The following is an 18,124-nucleotide window of genomic DNA, read 5'->3' as shown; positions in this document are numbered from 1 at the left end:
AAAATGGCTGAAAATCAGTGGTTGTTTTCCCTTGAAAACATCTCCGTATTTTCAGCCATTTTTTGTAAAGCGTGTGAACATAGCCTTATGATGCAGTTTTTGCTTAGCCAAAACCAGTAGTAAGATAAGAAAAAATCTAAGTTTGTCTTTTTGTAAGTCCTTCTTCACACAGTGGTTTTCTGTTTCAGTTTTTAAAAAAACAAATGTAAAAAACGTCCAGTGGTTTAACTGTTTTAATAATGTACTTCCAAGCATTTTTGGTGGCATTTTTTTACTTTGTGTCACTTTTGTACAAGCATTTGTTGGCATACATTTTTTTGTGCCAAAATTTTAATGCAATTTGGCCATGACACTTTTCCACTGATCCACGCCCCCTTGATATACAAGCAAACATCTGTTCTTTTTGGCACATTTGATTGATAAATTTGTCTAAAATGATTTGCACCAAAAAGAGGGCGCAATTTGGACAAGAATTTTGGCCAAATACCAATAGTTAACCTGCCCTATTGTGCCCGAATTCTGGCTTAAATTGCACCAAAAAACTTGCGTACATGCCATGCGCCAAATTTATTATGTGTTTTAGTGTCTAGAAAAAATGGCATGGCTAAGAGGAGTTCTAAAATGCACCAGATTTATTAATGGCTTGAGCCATTTTTTTGCCCCAAAATAATGGTTTAAAGTATGCCAACCATGAGGTGGCATAAGGAAGAGAAAAGTGTCTAACAAGATGCAACAAATTTATCATACAACATTTAACACTAGGTAGTTTGAGTTGTGTGTTAAGTTTCAAAGTTTTTTAATACTATTTTTATTAAAGACTTTCCCCCACTACAGTAAGACATAGTGTAATTTGTATTACATACCTTTGCAAAATATATGTTTATTTCTGTTTTTTAGTATAAAACCCTTAAATGATTCTGCAGGCTTTGGTATTTTTTGGTTGCCTAGTAACTGCTTGACCTGTAATATGTGTGACTACTATTTGACTACATGTCGTAACATATACAAAGTAGCCACATAAAGTTCCACTTTGCAAGACACTGCCTCTCTATGCTAAAACAGGCAAGACAAGGGGTGCAGAAACAAAATTATTGGCCATTGTTATACAGAGAGTGTAGCAAACACAATAAATATTGAGTAATAATAAAAATTTACGCATAAGGTACATTTGCATTTCAAGTATAGAAGTATTCATACATTGGATTATTATATTAAGGACCAGGCCTAAGTCTAATGTATGCATTTATATTGTAACCCACAGAAGGGTATATATGAGTAGTGTTTGTATGAAGGATAAGGGTATAGAGGAGTAGTGTTTGTATGCAGGATAAGGCTATATAATATGAGTAGTGTTTGTATGAAGGATTAGGGTATATATGAGTAGTGTTTGTATGAAGGATAAGGGTATATATGAGTAGTGTTTGTATGAAGGATAAGGGTATATAATATGAGTAGTGTTTGTATGAAGGATAAGGGTATATATGAGTAGTGTTTGTATGAAGGATAAGGGTATATATGAGTAGTGTTTGTATGAAGGATAAGGATATATATGAGTAGTGTTTGTATGAAAGATAAGGATATATATGAGTAGTGTTTGTATGAAGGATAAGGGTATATATGAGCAGTGTTTGTATCAAGGATATTGTATATATAAGTAGTGTTTGTATGAAGGATAAGGGTATATATAAGTAGTGTTTGTATGAAGGATAAGGGTATATATGAGTAGTGTTTGTATGAAGGATAAGGGTATAGAGGAGTAGTGTTTGTATGAAGGATAAGGCTATATAAGTAGTGTTTGTATGAAGGATAAGGGTATATATAAGTAGTGTTTGTATGAAGGATAAGGGTATATATGAGTAGTGTTTGTATGAAGGATAAGGGTATATATGAGAATTGTTTGTATGAAGGATAAGGGTATACATGAGTAGTGTTTGTATGAAGGATAAGGGTATATATAAGTAGTGTTTGTATGAAGGATAAGGGTATATATAAGTAGTGTTTGTATGAAGGATAAGGGTATATATAAGTAGTGTTTGTATGAAGGATAAGGGTATATATGAGTAGTGTTTGTATGAAGGATAAGGGTATATATGAGAATTGTTTGTATGAAGGATAAGGGTATACATGAGTAGTGTTTGTATGAAGGATAAGGGTATATAGAAGATGTGTTTGTATGAAGGATAAAAAGGAACAATAAGATGGACATCAGCTAATGATATTGTTCTTATATATTGGCAGAAAACAATATTAACACCTATCGAGTTAACCCCGATGGCTCTCTCCGGGTCACCTTTGCTAGTGGAATGGAAATCAGCCTAAATACAGAACCCCACATACTAGCAGGAGTGGTCAGTCCAACTCTGGGTAAATGTAACATCTCGCTTCCTGGGGAGCACAGCCCAAATCTCATTGAGTGGCGACAACGTAAGGAGCAGAACAAAGGCAATATCTCCTCTTTTGAAAGACGCTTAAGGGTAAGACTTTGTCTCTGTCATATTACTACCTCGCTGTAATAAATTACAATCCTTCTTCTGTGTTCTTGCTGTGTGGGAAGAGACAATTTGTTTCATGTACTGTAATTGCAAAACAGAAATCATCTGGTGGTTCTACATTTATGAATTGACTTTGAAAGTTTAAAGAGGCTCTGTCACCAGATTATCAAATCCCTATCTCCTATTGCATGTGATCGGCGCTGCAATGTAGAGAACAGTAACGTTTTTTTTTTTGTTTTTTTTTAAACGATCATTTTTGGCCGTTATGAGCAATTTTATATTTATGCCCAGTTCTCCATTAGAAAGGCTCATTTGCATAAATATAAAATAGCTCATAACTTGGCCAAAAATGATTGTTTTAAAAAAAACAAAAAAAACGTTACTGTTATCTACATTGCAGCGCCGATCACATGCAATAGGAGATAGGGATTTGATAATCTGGTGACAGAGCCTCTTTAAAGAGAAACTATACTCTTGGCAAAGGAAAAATATTGGCTTTCTTATTATATGCTTTATATCAGGCTGGGTTCACACAGAGTTTTTTGCAGGAGGAAAATCTTTTGAGGCAGATTTTGTTCTGCCTGCACGCCGATTTTCGCTGCGTTTTTCACCCGCGGCCATTGAGCGCCGTGGGCAAAAAAACGCTGCAAAATACGCTTTCTCTGCCTCCCATTGATGTCAATGGGAGGTCAGAGGCGTAAACGTCCGAAGATAGGGCATACCCTTCTTTTTTTTAAATCAATGGGAGGCATTTTCGGACATTTTTTGGCGCGTTTTCCGACGCAGTTTCTGTGTCAAAAAACTCAAAAAACTGCACCACAACCACAAATTTAGTATTCTTTTTCTGGGATAATGTAATAATGTATGCAAGCTTTTGATAAAAAAATTTAAACAAAACTGTTATGCCCTGTTCACACAGTTTTTTTTTACATGTTTTTTTTTGCTGCAAAAACCATGACAAAAAACGGCCGAACTTGCCACCCATTGATTTCAAATGGGAGGAAGAGGCAAAAAGAAGCGACATGCCCTATCTTGAGGCGTTTTCCACCTTAAAAAAAACAATTAAAATCAATGGGAGACGGAAAAAAACGCTGCGAACTGCGTTTTTTTATGCGCTTTTGACGCGTTTTATGGCAAAAAACACCCGCAGCTTTTTCCTTTGCCTGATGAAGACAGAAATAAAAAAATGTGTCAAAAGACGCAGCAAAATTTGCGTCAAAAAAAAGGGCAAAAACGCGTAAAAAAATAATGGATCTGATTTTTACAGCCAGAATATTCTGCCTGTAAAATACTCGGTGTGAATAGGGCCTTTAAGGCCACGTTCAAATGTGGCAGAATGTTTCCGCTAAGAATGTTGGTAAAGATTCGGGTCAATTAAGCAACGAATCTGCACCAACATTTGCATATTTGACAGGTAATTCAGACGTTGCAGATATCATTGCAAAGGCTGAAATCCACAGTGAAGTTCCGCTGCTTCTCTGCAACAGAATGTGCATGCTGCAGAGGGGAAATTCTGCTTCGCAGCCTAATTTCCGCACAGTTATTTTCAGCAACGTCTGAACTAAGTTTCTTAAGAATTTATAGAAACAAATGTAAAAAACGGCTGCTGCAGAATTCCACTGTGGACTGTCTGCAGCGGAATTCAACAGCAATTCCGCTACGTCTGAACGTGGCCTAATAGGTACATTTCCTGAACTCTTAACTATTTATAATCATGGGTGGTATATTAACCTCTACACGCACTGTGCCACAATAGTACGTTGTAAGCGGGATTGCATTCTCGCACTCCAAAGTACTATTGCGGCGCAGACATAAACTGTCACAACAAGTGACATATCGGTGATAGAACAGAGATGGCACCTGTCATGGACAGCTAACCATCTCTGTCATCAGCCAGGGAACCAATCAGCGGTGCCATGCCGGCGATCGCTGTGATTGGGATGTCAATTCTGACAGGCCAATCACAGCACTTTAGAAACGATATGCTAGTAAACTGTCACTGTTAGTGACCGATTACTAAATGGGAACTGGAAAGGTTCAAACAAAAGGGTATCGAAAACCCACTGCACTAATACACTTTTGAGGTATGATAGTTACCATCCTAAACATGTCACCTAATCCCTACCATATGCCCAAATTCTACGTCTTAGAAGAATTAACAGTAATGATGAGGTATTCTATAAGCAGGCAGATGAAATGAGTCAAAGATTGGAGTCATGAGATATCTTTTAGGTCTTATCATGGAAGCATTGAAAAAGGCAAATAAAAATAACCAAATATCCTTGTTACAACAAAATAAAAAGAAGAAACAATCACGTGTAAAAGAGAACAAACGGTTTGTTCTATTATTTGGTCACAGCCCTATAAGTGATGTAATTCATACTAGCATCAGAAAAAAATTGGCATCTGGTTGAAAATGACACGTTGTTACCGGAGGTCGCAACCAGACATCTAAGGGTATGTTCACACGCTAGCTTGCTTTTACGGCTGAAATTACAGACTGTTTTCAGGAGAAAACAGCTGCCTCGTTTCAGCCGTAAAAGCTCCTCCTCGTATTATGCGAGGCGTCTGTGACGCTCGTAAATCTTGAGCTGCTCTTCATTGAGTTCAATGAAGAATGGCTCAAATTACGTTGCAAAGAAGTGCCCTGCACTTCTTTGCCGAGGCAGTCAATTTACGCGTCGTCGTTTGACAGCTGTCAAACGACGACGCGTAAATTACAGGTCGTCTGCACAATACGTCGGCAAACCCATTCAAATGAATGGGCAGATGTTTGCCGACGTATTGTAGCCCTATTTTCAGGCGTAAAACTAGGCATAATACGCCTCGTTTACGCCTGAAAATAGGTTGTGTGAACCCAGCCTTACAGTATCCTTTCGCAAGTGCAAAAATTTAAAAGATGTACTGGTTCAGGGCTGCTTTTCACAAAAGGAAAAAGAAAATGAGAATTGGCTATCAGCAATGGGGCCGAAAGGCAATCAAAAATGTGGACAATGCAATTTTTGTAATTTCTTAATATGCACTAGGAACCTTAATTTTGGGGGCTGTGCGTTTCAGATAAATGAGCTGATAACCTGTAGAACACAGTATGTGGTATATGTGGTAGTTTGCAATTGTGGCAGATTTTACATAGGAAAAACGATACGACCAATGTGTGTAAGATTTCGTGAACATATAAGATCATTAAATACAGGTGAGGGTTGTCCTAGGATGATACAGCATATGCAGGAGAAACATGCAAATAATGCATGGTGTATGCGATTTGCCGTTATCACTAAAATTAAGGCAAAAATGTCCGGGGGAGATAGACATAAAATCCTCTTACAAAAAGAGGCTGAAATAATTTTACAGACAGGGGCACTAGGACCGCTCGGTCTCAATGACCAAAACGATCTTAGTGCTTTTATAACATAGACGTGGGGTCTCAAGCACGCGGGCCGCATGCGGCCCCTGAGGCTGTCATCTGTAGCCTGTGGGACACAGAGTCGCTAGTATAGACTCTGCTCCGGGACTCCATATATGGACAGTGTTGTCAGGGTCTTCCCCAGAGCGGAGTCTCGGGCAGAGGGCTAGTATAGGCTCTGCTCCGGGACTCTGTGGAATTCCCTGACATCGCTGTCCATATGTGGTCTGGTTTAACAGTGCCAGACCCTTTTTCCTTCTCTCTTTAATCACTAAATAGGACAGTGATGGCAGCTGTCGTAGACAGCTGGCCATCTCTGTCATCGGCCAGGGGACCAATCAGAGCGGTCCCTTGCCGGCAAACGCTGTGATTGGTCAGTCAGTTCTGAAAGACCAATCACAGTATTATTTAGAAAAAATAAACTGGCTGGATACAGTAACCAGCTCTGACCTCCTCTGTGTGTGACAGACATCTGAGGAGTTTAGAGCTGTGCTACCTGAAGACCCTGTAAAGAAAAACATACAGTTATCCCATACTGTGTCCCATCCATTACCCTTTGTATACCCCAGTGATCCCTCTCACAGCCCCACTGGTATCCCTCTTTTTTTTGTTTGAGTAACAGACAGTGACAAGGAGTTCCAATTTTTTTATCATCTTCCTCCACTGATAATTGGGATATTGAGGAACCTCCTCAAAGGAGCAGAAGAGGTGGCGTTGAGAGTCAGCCTACAGCATTCCACACCATCTGGCTGCCCCCTCTATGTATACACCCCATATTCCTGATTTTGTTGCGCATTCTGGAATAAAAGTGGACATCATGTGTTACATGGAAATATATATTTTTAGAATAGTTAATTGATCGAATAGTTGCGCAAACAAACTTATACGCAATGCAGTATCTTGCCTTTCATCCCAACTCCCATTTTGCCAGGACCCAGAGATGGGAACCTATCGATTCATTTGAAATGATGACATTCTGGGGGCTTTTGCTAAATATGGGCCTAATAAAGAAACCCACAATTAGGTCATATTGGACTACAGACGTCCTTTATCATACCCCAATGTACCAGGCTGTAATGCACAGGAAACGTTTTGAGGCCATCTTAAAATTCTTACATTATAGTGATAATTCCATGTACCCCCCCCCCCCCCCAAAAAATGACCCTAACTTGGACCGGCTAATTAAAATAAGCCCACTAATACATTTTCTGAACATGAAATTCCAGGAGGCATATATCCCAGAGAAAAATATATGCATCGACGAGTCCCTAGTCCACTTCAAAGGGAGGCTACACTTTCACCAATATTTACCTAATAAAAGGGCGAGATATGGAATAAAAATTTATAACCTCTGCAAAATTGATTCCGGATACACCCACCAATTTAGAATATATGAGGGGAAAGATTCGCAAATAAATCCCCCAGGCTGACCCCCTTCTCTGTGAATAAATGGACAAATTGTGTGAGCCCTCATACATCCACTTCTAAATCAAGGATACAACTTGTACCTTAATAACTACTACACCAGTAGGCCACTTTTTAAATGCATCCAAGACAAAAACACGGTAGCCTGTGGCACAATTTGCAGCAATCAGCGAGGCCTCCCAAAACCATTTAAAGCTGATAAATTGAGAGCCAGGGAATACAGAGCATTGTGCAGCGACCAGATCCTGAATTTAGGGACAAAAAAAACATACTGATGCTGACCTCAATTCATGGCGATGACACCAGCCCTGTTCAAATACGTGGGCCGAGCACCACAACCTCCAAGCCTGTATGTATACAGGATTATAACAAGAACATGGGTGAAGATGACCTCGCCGATCAAATGATGCAGCCATATAGTCCCATGAGAAAACCAGATCATGGTACAAAAAACTAGCTGTCCACCTGGTTCAAATGGCCAGGTACAATTCTTTTGTACTTTTTAAGAGTGCCGGCAATCAGGAAACTTTTCTTGGTTACCAAGAAATAGTCATAAATGCCTTATTTTTGGAGATCAGGAGGAAGCGGTGCCAAGTAGGGCTACTAGGGAGGCCACCAGAATCTTACCGGGGCAGCATTTCCCCAGTGAAGTACCTCCTACTGCAAAAAAAAGTAAACCCCAAAAGCGATGTCATGTGTGTTCTAAGAGAGGGATCAGGAAGAATATAACGTATCAGTGTGACACATGCCCTTCTAAACCCGGCCTCTGTATGAAACAATGCTTTCAGATTTATCATACCTCCCTTGATTACTAAATTATTTTATAATTATTTACTAGTACAGCACTTTAGCTATGTTGTAGATAAAAAATTATATATTTTAAAAATTCTAAACTATTATTTCTATTATCAAAATGTCCATAGATAAATTGTCATTCCACCAAAATACCAAACAAAACTAAAAATTCTCATTATACCCCTAGATGAATACTTTGAAGATGTAGTTCTCTAATTCATACAAAATGGTGGTAGTTCTCTAATTCTAAAAAATGGTGGGGTCATCACGATCAGGAGTGTAGTTTCCAAAACACTGGGTTTTTTTTTTGGTTTTTTTTTCAATTTTACCTCAGAGCCAAAATTACACCTGAAAATACACATGTTCCTCTTTCACTCCTGAGTCCTGTCATATGTTCAAGCAAAAGAGGAAAAGTTGTATGTCCAGGCACCTCAAATGTGACATGCTGCCCAAAAGCCATTTAATTTATATCTGTGCTTCAAAAGCAATATGGCGCTCCTTCCCTTCTAAGCCCTGTCGTGTGTCCAAACAGCCGTTTATTATCACATATGGGATATTGCTGTGCTCAGTAGACTTTGCTTTACAAATGTTGAGGTTCTTTTTCTCCTTTATCTATTGTGAAAATGAAAAAATGTGAGCTAATACTAGATTTTAATTTTTCCAGGCGTAACTCCAATAAATTCAGCGAAACACCTGTGGGGTAAAAATGCTCACTATGCCCCTAGATTAATTTCTTGAGGGGTGTAGATTCCAAAATGGGGTCACTTGGGGGGCTTTTCCATTGTTTTGATCCCTCAGGTGCTTTGCAAATGCGACATGGCCTCCGCAAACCATTCCAGCAAGACTTTATCTCCAAAAGTCAAATGGTGCTCCATCCCTTCTGAGCCCTGCCATGGGTCCAAACAACAGTTTGTTACCAAATATGGGGTATTTCCGCATTCGGGAGAATTTTTATTTACAAATGTTGTGGTGGTTTTCTTCTTTATTCCTTGTAAAATGAAAAAATTCCCTCTTTTTTTAAAAAAAAAGTAGATTTTTATCTTCACAGAGTGATTCAAATAAATTCAGCAAAAAACTGTGGGGTCAAAATGTTCACTATACCCCTAAAAAAAGCCCTTTAGTGGTTTAGCTTAAAAATTTGGGTCACTTTTGGGGGGTTTCCACTGTTTTGGTCACTCCAGGGCGTTGCAAACACAACATGGCACTGAAAACCATTCCAGCAAAATCTACGCTCCAAAATCCAAATTGTGCTCCTTCCCTTCTGAGCCCTGCTGTGAGTTCAAACAGCAGTTTATCACCACATATGGGCTATTTCCGTAATCAGGACAAGATGCTTTACAAATGTTGTGGTGCTTTTTCGCCTTTATTCCTTATAAAAATTAAAAATGTCTATGTTTCTTCAGAAAAAAAAATCTATTTTCATTTTCACAGACTAATTCCAATAAATTTAGCAAAAATCCTGTGGGGTCAAAATGCTAACTATACACCTACATAAATTCCTTGAGGGGTGTAGTTTCCAAAATGAGGTCACTTTTGAGGAGTTCCACTGTTTTGGCACCACAAAACCTCTTCAAACCTGACATGGTGCCTAAAATATATTCCAAAAAAATTAGGCCCCAAAATCCACTAGGTGCTCCTTTGCTTCTGAGGCCTGTGTTTAAGTCCATTAGCACACTAGGGCCACATGAGGGGTATTTTTAAAAACTGCAGAATCTGGGCAATAAATATTGTCACATTTCTCTGGTCAAATTTTCTGTGGTACAAAATTTTTTTATTACAAATAAATTTCGGCAAGAAAAAAATTACATTTGTAAATGTCCCCTTTACTTTGCTTTTATTCCTGTGAAACACCTTGTAACGTCCTAGAAAAATAAAGGGAAGCACAAAAAAAGATGCCAACATAAAGTAGACATATGGTAAATGTTAACTAGTAACTTTTTTTGTGTGGTATTACTATCTGTTTTACAAGCAGATACATTTCAATTTGGAAAAATGCTAATTTTTGCAAATTTTCTCTACATTTTGGTGTTTTTCACAAATACATTATTACATTATAATTTATTGACCACATTTTTTCCCTAACATAAAGTACAATACTGTATGTCTCAAGGAAACAATCTCAGAATCACTTGGATAGGTAAAAGCATTCCAGAGTTATTACTACATAAAGCAACACATGTCAGATTTGAAAAACTCGTCTGTGTCCTGAAAGCCAAAACATGATGGGTCTTGAAGGGGTTAGAAGAATGTATGTGGTTTTCCACAATGAATGAAGTTAAATGCAATAAAAAAAAAGAGGCACACTTATGATAAAAAAAAAATTATAAAACCCACCACAGATTATTTATTTTGTCCACCAAAACGTTTTTAGCTCACCACATACAGCGGGGCACCGCTGTACGGGGAAAAGCAGTGAAGGGGACTCATTGCTAAATCGGCGTCGCAGCCCCTTCATTCTCTGGTTCATGGGGGTCCCAGAGGTAAGACCTCCACAGATCGTTAAGTGATGGCATAATATAGCGATATGCCATCACTTTATATGATGGGAATACCCTTTTAAGCCCATCACACAGAATGTATTAAGCACACCATAAAAAATGTATCAAGCAGGGATGTAACTAGGAAAGACTGGGCCCCATAGAAAATATTGACTGGGCCACCCCAACCCCACAATCCCCACCCTCCAAACAATGAACATTTATCAGTTCTGTGTGCAATGTAAAAAATACAGCTAGGCCACCAGTGTACTCTTATTAACCTTTAGTTACAGGGTTACAAAAATTTTAACAACCAGTTAAGCACGGATATTATAATATTTGTTATCACTTATGTTATTTTCAAGTCATATTAATTATTTTAAAAAAGCTGCAAGAAAATTGCTCTTTGTGAATATTATCTGATATTGTAAATTAATTGTTCACCTAACATCACCTATATTTGTTCAATTTTTGCTTTAGGTAAAAACATACTTTCCACAGAGGGGATATTGAGCTTAAGATTTGTTTTGAATAAAATACACATGAGCATAAGCTCGATTAAAACTGCTTACAAAGGGGATAGTGGAACTGAAGCTTCAGAAAGTATAGAAAAGAAATTGAAGGCATCAGACATTAAAGTTAGATTACTTCAAATTCCAAGCACTACACATAAAAGTGGCAGATTAGATAAATTCCCCTCCCTAGGCATTTGACTATGAATTATGACTCAAGCATAAAGTCATAAATCAATGTCATCAAAACCGATCCTCTGTCTCCATATTTTTGACCCTTTTGAAATTAAATACTTATGCATCTTTATGAATTCTGCATGGGGTTTCTGCACTTGAGATGTAATAATTGTGTATGGCTTATAAAATGAATAATTCTTCAATTTACATCTGGGTTTTTTTCTAAGGTAACACTCCAAGCATAACATATACACTGTGTGATGCCTAGTACAGGGTCTGAAGGGGTGGTGCATGACACAGGGATTCTCTCTATTGTGTTCTTTGAATCCCTGTGTCATGCACCACCCCCTTGGGCCCTGAAGTATATCAGTTTTGCCTGGCGTGTGCTTATAAATAGATCATCAGAAAATTATTTAAATCAAGTTTTTATTCTAAATACATTTTTTACAAAAAAATAAGTAAATCTTGAAATATTCCAGTTGTCATACTTGCCACTAGAGCAGCCAGAATAGGCTTAGGCTTCCTGTTTTATGCAGCTCACTTTATAATCAAGAATAAATATTGGGATGCACTCCTCTATTTGTTGGTGTGGTGCTTGTAGGGTAGGGACGAAAATCCCACGATATGAGGAAAGATAACCCCAGCACACACAAAAGTACAAAAGAGATCAAGATGCAAAATATATTTACGTTTTATTGCAACTGCAACAAAATGGTGGTATTGTAGTAGTACGCGACTAGATAGGACGTTTCGGCCGACCCACACCCAAGGTGTAAGTGGGCTCCTGGCACATCGCTACTCTTTACCCCATTGTATATCTGCATGGTCTGTCAACTTCTATTCTATTATTTTTTTGGCTACCTTGCCAGTTCTGTCTATCGATTCTGATGGTCCATTTCACAGTTGTTTATTTTTGTTATGTGACTCACCATGGCTGTTTATTTACAATGAATTTCTGTATGGTATAGATGTTATGACCAGTAGCCCACTCAGTAATTTCTTCACTGTGAGGACTTATATTTGAATCCATTTTTGATGCTATTAACTGTATTCAATAAAATATTGAGTTGCATTTCTCTGGTAAAACCTTCTGTGTTACAAAAAAAAAATGTATTAGAAATGAATTTCAGCAAAAAAAAAAAAAATTTGTCAATTTCACCTCAATTTGATTTACTTCCTGTGAAACGCCTAAAGGGTTAAAACACTTTGTGAATGCTGATTCGAATACCTTGAGGGGTGCAGTTTTCAAAATGGGGTGATTTATGGGGATTTTCTAATATTTAAGGCCCTCAAAGCCACTTCAGAACTGAACTGGTCTCTGAAAAAATGGCCTTTTGAAATTTTCTTTAAAATATGAGAAATTGCTGCTAAACTTATAAGCCTTGTAACGTCCTAGAAAAATAAAAGTACGTTCAAAAAACTATGCAAACACAAAGTAGACATATGGGAAATGTTAATTAGTAACTATTCTGTGTGGTATTACTATCTGTTTTACAAGCAGATACGTTTAAATTTAGAATAATACAAATTTTTTTCTAAATTTTGGGGTTTTTCAAAAATAAATACCAAATTTATCGACCAAATTTTTTCACTAACATAAAGTACAATATGTCACGAGAAAACAGTCTCTTGGATAGGTAAAAGCATTCCGAAGTTATTACCACATAAATTATCACATGTCAGATTTGAAAAAATCGGCTGTGTCCTTAAGACCAAAACAGTCTGGGTCCTGAAGGGGTTAAACTCTCTTTGTAGACTAAGCGAATAATGTTATATTCTTTTATGGAACAATAAAAGGGCCGCAGATGACAGTAGAGGAAGAAATTATGAAAAAGCAACAAGTCAAGAATGTTTAACCCACGTTTTCATTTCAGTGAACTAAGCATCTGTCATCAAAATGTTCTTTTTCTCTTTGGTGTTTGGACCAATTAGTTTAGAACCATGTAATTAATATATATTGAACTATGTAAGTGTTATTTCTTCCGTTTAACCTCAGTTTTATCCTACTGAATTTCATCTGTTTCCATACATAATTGTATACAAAATTTAGCAGCTTTCCTTAGATTAGGGGTGCACACCCTGTGACTCGGAGGGCACATGCGGCCCGTAATGCTGTTCACTCCCAACCATCACAGACATACAATCAGAGCATTGACATGTAAGTGCTTAGTTTGCAATATGCAGTAATAGGGGGCACTGTATGGCTGAAACTGTTATGGCGGCACTGTTTAGCTGGCACTAATGGGGATCACTGTGTGGCTCACCTTGTTGGGGGGGACGCATAGGTGAGCACTGTGTGGCTAGCACTGCTATGGGTAGGCACTGTGTGACTGGCACTGTTACAAGTGGGCACTGGTACTGTTATGCCGAGCACTGTATGGGGGCACTGTGGGGTTGCCATTGTTATGTGGGCCACTGGGTGACTGCCACTGTTATGGGGGGCACTGAGGAGCTTTAAGAGTTCTATTTTAAACAACTTAAATTGATTTTATTTTCAAATAGATGGCCTTTGCTTAGGTCAGGCCTTCATTATTTCTGGGACCCCCATATATCGGGAGAATGGGGTCCCCGCATCCCCTTTTCCGCACCCAGAAGGGATCAGATGAGGTGGAGAGGTGGCTGGGCATGCATGCTGTTCTCTGGACTGCAATTTATGGGAGTTGTGAAATGCTCAGCTGTTCGCCACAGAGATAATAGTCCCAAAAGTGGTACCACACCTTTTAAACATTTATGGCATATACTGTTGATATGCCTTAAGTTTCTCAGATGGGAATAAACATTTACGTTTTATTGGGGCCCCTATAAGTGGTACAATGTGACAATATAGCCCTTGGTTACGCCCACTGAGCTTGCATCAGGGGGAGGATGTAACACTGCAGACCAGTGATTGGTCAGCACGAGACAGGCCCCAATCAACGGGGCCAGAGACAATAACAATGCAATGTCATATGATTGGCTGATACCTGCCGTGACCTCACTAGTGGGAGGGCACTCTGCTTTTATAAGACAAAGCTCTTTGCCGGTAACGGTGGCTTGCATATTTACCCATGCTACACATGATTCTATGTTTTAGTGAATCGATCACAAAGTCCTCTGGAATGCCAGAGGCTGTAATATAATCTAACTCTGCAAAGTCCCTGACGATTCACTGCAGAGCAATATAACAGTGAAGAAACACGTAGGGCTAGTTAATTGCAGATAGACTGAGGGTGTATTAGTACAGCACAGGATCTCTCATCAATGAATACAGCTCCGCAAGGTACACTTATTAGATCCAGTGGCCATTGAGCTACTGAGACTATTCAGTTATACCTCATTATAGAGGAAGGGAAATGCTAGTGCAAAGTACCTGGATCAGAGGGAATGACTGGTCTCCCCTCATATAAATATTACATGGAAAACGATGAGTGAAAAAAAAAAAAAATACACATACAAAATTGAGAAAAATAAGGAAAAAAACAACAAAAACTGTGAATTAACGGTAAGAAGTAAATAATAAAAATACAATAACAATATTGATTATTTCCTGTAATAATAAAAAAATCTATAATTCACAGTCAGTCTATCTAAGCAACTCAGACAATTGTGTCGATGTAATGTGCGTAAGCACGAGCACTATATATACATATATCAATACATTTGTATTGCAATTGCTAATTGCAGGAGTTCTTCATAAATAAAATATAGAATTTTATGCTTTAACAATAAAATCCCCATTGGTGTTTATTCAGTGAAAAATAGGTGATATTTTGCCCAGGGGAAAACCGCTTAGACCCTTTAATCTGTGAATAAAAGCTTCAGACTTTAGACTCATTCAGAGACAAACAAACAGACTCATTCACTCCTAAGTAAAATTGTATGTAAAATATTAAGCAAAATAATTTAATTCAATTCATTAATGAGAATAAACTGTAATTTAGGGCTATCTTCACATCTGTTTAACCTCCGTTGCAGATCCAATCATAAATGCTGTAAAAAATAGCGCAGCATGCATTCCTCTTTTTGTCCTTTAAGAATAAAAAGTTGAAACTGACAAGAGAAGTGCATATATAGATTGACCCACCACTTTTTCTGTCTCCATAATCTTCGACTCTCTCCCTACTCCTTTCCCCTTTATCTCTATTTCTGTTCTTTGTTTTCATATTTTAGAATAAACTCACTTTACCTCTTTCTCACAATCCTACTATCCTTGAAACGTTGTCCTTATCTGCCGATCTCTTCTCCCCAGTCTGTATCTCTCTCTCTTACTCCCTGTAGAAATCTGTCATATATTATTTCAATGCTACTACGGTATATATGACAATTAAAGTTTTTATTGCTCCTAATGTATTAGTATTAAAAATTCTGCTACCTTTATTCTCGGAGTGGCCACAGCCGCATGTAAATACTTGTACATGGCCATCCCTTACCTGAATATTGCTCCATACATCTGCTACATGACCACATTAAGTGGCCAATTCATCCAATAGATCTGAAGGTGCCGGATCTATTACTATTAGGGTATGTTCACACGGCAGCGTCCGTTACGGCTGAAATTACGGGGCTGTTTTCAGGAGAAAACAGCTCCGTAATTTCAGCCGTCATGGCATGTTGAGGCGCTTTTTTGCTGCGTCAATTACGGACGTAAATGGAGCTGTTTTTCCATGGAGTCAATGGAAAACGGCTCCATTTAACATCTGAAGAAGTGACAGGCAATTCTTTGACGCAGGCGTCTATTTACGCCCCGTCTTTTGACAGCGGGGCGTAAAAAAAAATGACCGTCGGAACAAAACATCGTAAGACCCATTCAAATGAATGGGCAGATGTTTGCCGACGCTATCGAGCCGCATTTTCGGACGTAAATCGAGGCGGAAAATGCCCAAATTACGTCCGTAAATAAGCCGTGTGAACATACCCTTAGAGGCCACTTGACAAGGTTATCTGGCTGCTGTACACAGGTGGAAGCTATGCACAGGTGGAACTGCGGCTGCGATGTTTACATGCGTCTTCAGTCATTGAGAGGGAACTCCAAGAGGATAGAGAAAAGTGCATTTTTTTTTAATTCAGACACAGTATTTGTAGTGACCCGCAATGTTAAAAAATCTTGTTAATCCCCCAAATCCACCCTTTGATTTTTTCAAAACCCAATGTTGAACAATTGGAGTCTTTTGCCCAGATTTGCTAAGAATGGCGTTTCATATGCCTGTCTTAAACTGAAGACCAGTAGAATACGATGCAATAAGTTTATTAAAATAAATTTGTCGTATCTTGGGTTGTCTGTGTGCCACAAAGGGAAATCTACGCCAGCTACGAGCTCGTGTAGATTTCCACTCTAATTTTGGCTAGTTGTGGCATAAATTATATTGAATCTGTAGAGATCTGGCCTCCCCTTTTGCTACACCGCTCCCATTTTTTGTGCAGTAAGTGGTGGAAAACAGCAAAAAGGTGCAAATACTTTTTAAAATATGGAGTGTGCCATAATTTGTGACTTTATAACAACATTTTTGTGTAGCCTTAGCTTTTACTTTCTCTTCCTCTGTATCCTTCATTTTGTTCTCAAACTTTTAACACACAGTTATCTTATGTCTATCCAGAAATGACTAAATTCTTCTCCCTCTATCTTCTTTTTTGATAGATCCATTGTCAATAAACCATGAAAACAACAGTAAGAGATATGCTTTGGATCTTCTAATTTTATATATTGTATAACAATTGGACAAAAAATATATATTAGTCTATATATATATAGACAAAAAAAAAAAAAAGTAGCAGCACTCACCCCAGGAAAAATATATATCTGGGTGCCCAGCAAGTAGTCCAGATCTATTTTGGGAAATTATATATATATATAAAATAATATTCACTGCAAGTTAAGTTGTGTGTCTACTGAACATGTGGTTAAAATAATATTGGAAAAACATGGAAACAAAGGATAAAGCGCTCTGTTATTTTCTTTTTCCTCCCCTTTCTTTATTTCACACAACATTAAAGTCCTTGTAACATAATGTAATAGAATAGGGGGCACTTAATGAATGTTATATAGATAAATAATAAAAGCGACCTCTTATAGAGTGCTCTAAGTTACAGAAATATGATAGAAAAACAACCTAAAGGTTGAAAGTTTTTACAGGCTCCGAACAGCACTAATTGAGTTTTTATTTTTCTCATTGTGGCATTAGCCTTGACATTTACATGAAAAATAATGTTACATAAGCATAGTCGTACAATAGCTTTACAATACCAGTATTATTTCACTTTCAAAGCTCTTTATGTTCACATTTGTTTAATTCTGTCTGAACATCCGCACTTGATGAAGTAAGAAATCTCTTTACAAGAAGAAAAACAATTGTATGTGGAGCACATGTATGATGTATACATTATGTTTATGAGTCTTAATTTTTACTGCTCTAAACAAACATAATAATCCAGAAAGTCAAGCATGTAGGCTTCAATTTAACCAAGTCAAGTAAACCAAGAAACATTCGATAATCTAAATATGTAATACACTACTCAAAAAAGTTAGAGACACTCCAGCAATTTTTTTTTATTGTTGGCCACCGTTTGTACAGTACACGTGGTAAAAGGTAAGGCTTGCCATCCTCTTACCGGGCGCTTGGTTGCAGAAATATTCTGGCCGCAATTCGGTCACGTGAACGAACTGTGACCAACCGATTCCTAAAGCGTCTGCTATGTGGGTCCGAAGTCACTTTCACTATGCATTCCTATGAGACTCTCATTGAGCGTCTCATAGAACTGTATAGTGAAAGAGACTTCCGGTCCACACAGCAGACGCTGTAGGAATCTGCCGGTCACAGTGCGGCCACGTGACATAATTTTGGCCGGGATATTTCTGCAGGCAAGCGC

At 38.1% G+C, this 18,124-nt stretch overlaps 1 protein-coding gene across 5 annotated transcripts in view; it reads left to right on the top strand.

The window, feature by feature from the left end:
- TENM1 (teneurin transmembrane protein 1) overlaps nucleotides 1-18,124 on the top strand; it is a 570,240-nt gene that overhangs the window by 531,984 nt on the left and 20,132 nt on the right. For all 5 annotated transcript variants that reach the window (XM_075835787.1, XM_075835786.1, XM_075835785.1 and 2 more), the window contains one exon: nucleotides 2,239-2,474. In XM_075835787.1, the coding sequence (XP_075691902.1) occupies nucleotides 2,239-2,474 (236 nt within the window). The remainder of the gene's footprint in view (nucleotides 1-2,238; nucleotides 2,475-18,124) is intronic.

Source organism: Rhinoderma darwinii, chromosome 8 (assembly GCF_050947455.1).
Source record: "Rhinoderma darwinii isolate aRhiDar2 chromosome 8, aRhiDar2.hap1, whole genome shotgun sequence".
In the NCBI taxonomy this organism is placed as follows: domain Eukaryota; kingdom Metazoa; phylum Chordata; class Amphibia; order Anura; family Rhinodermatidae; genus Rhinoderma; species Rhinoderma darwinii.
The sequence above is the reverse complement of the archived record's forward strand: the minus strand, read 5'-3'. Positions and strand labels throughout refer to the sequence as shown.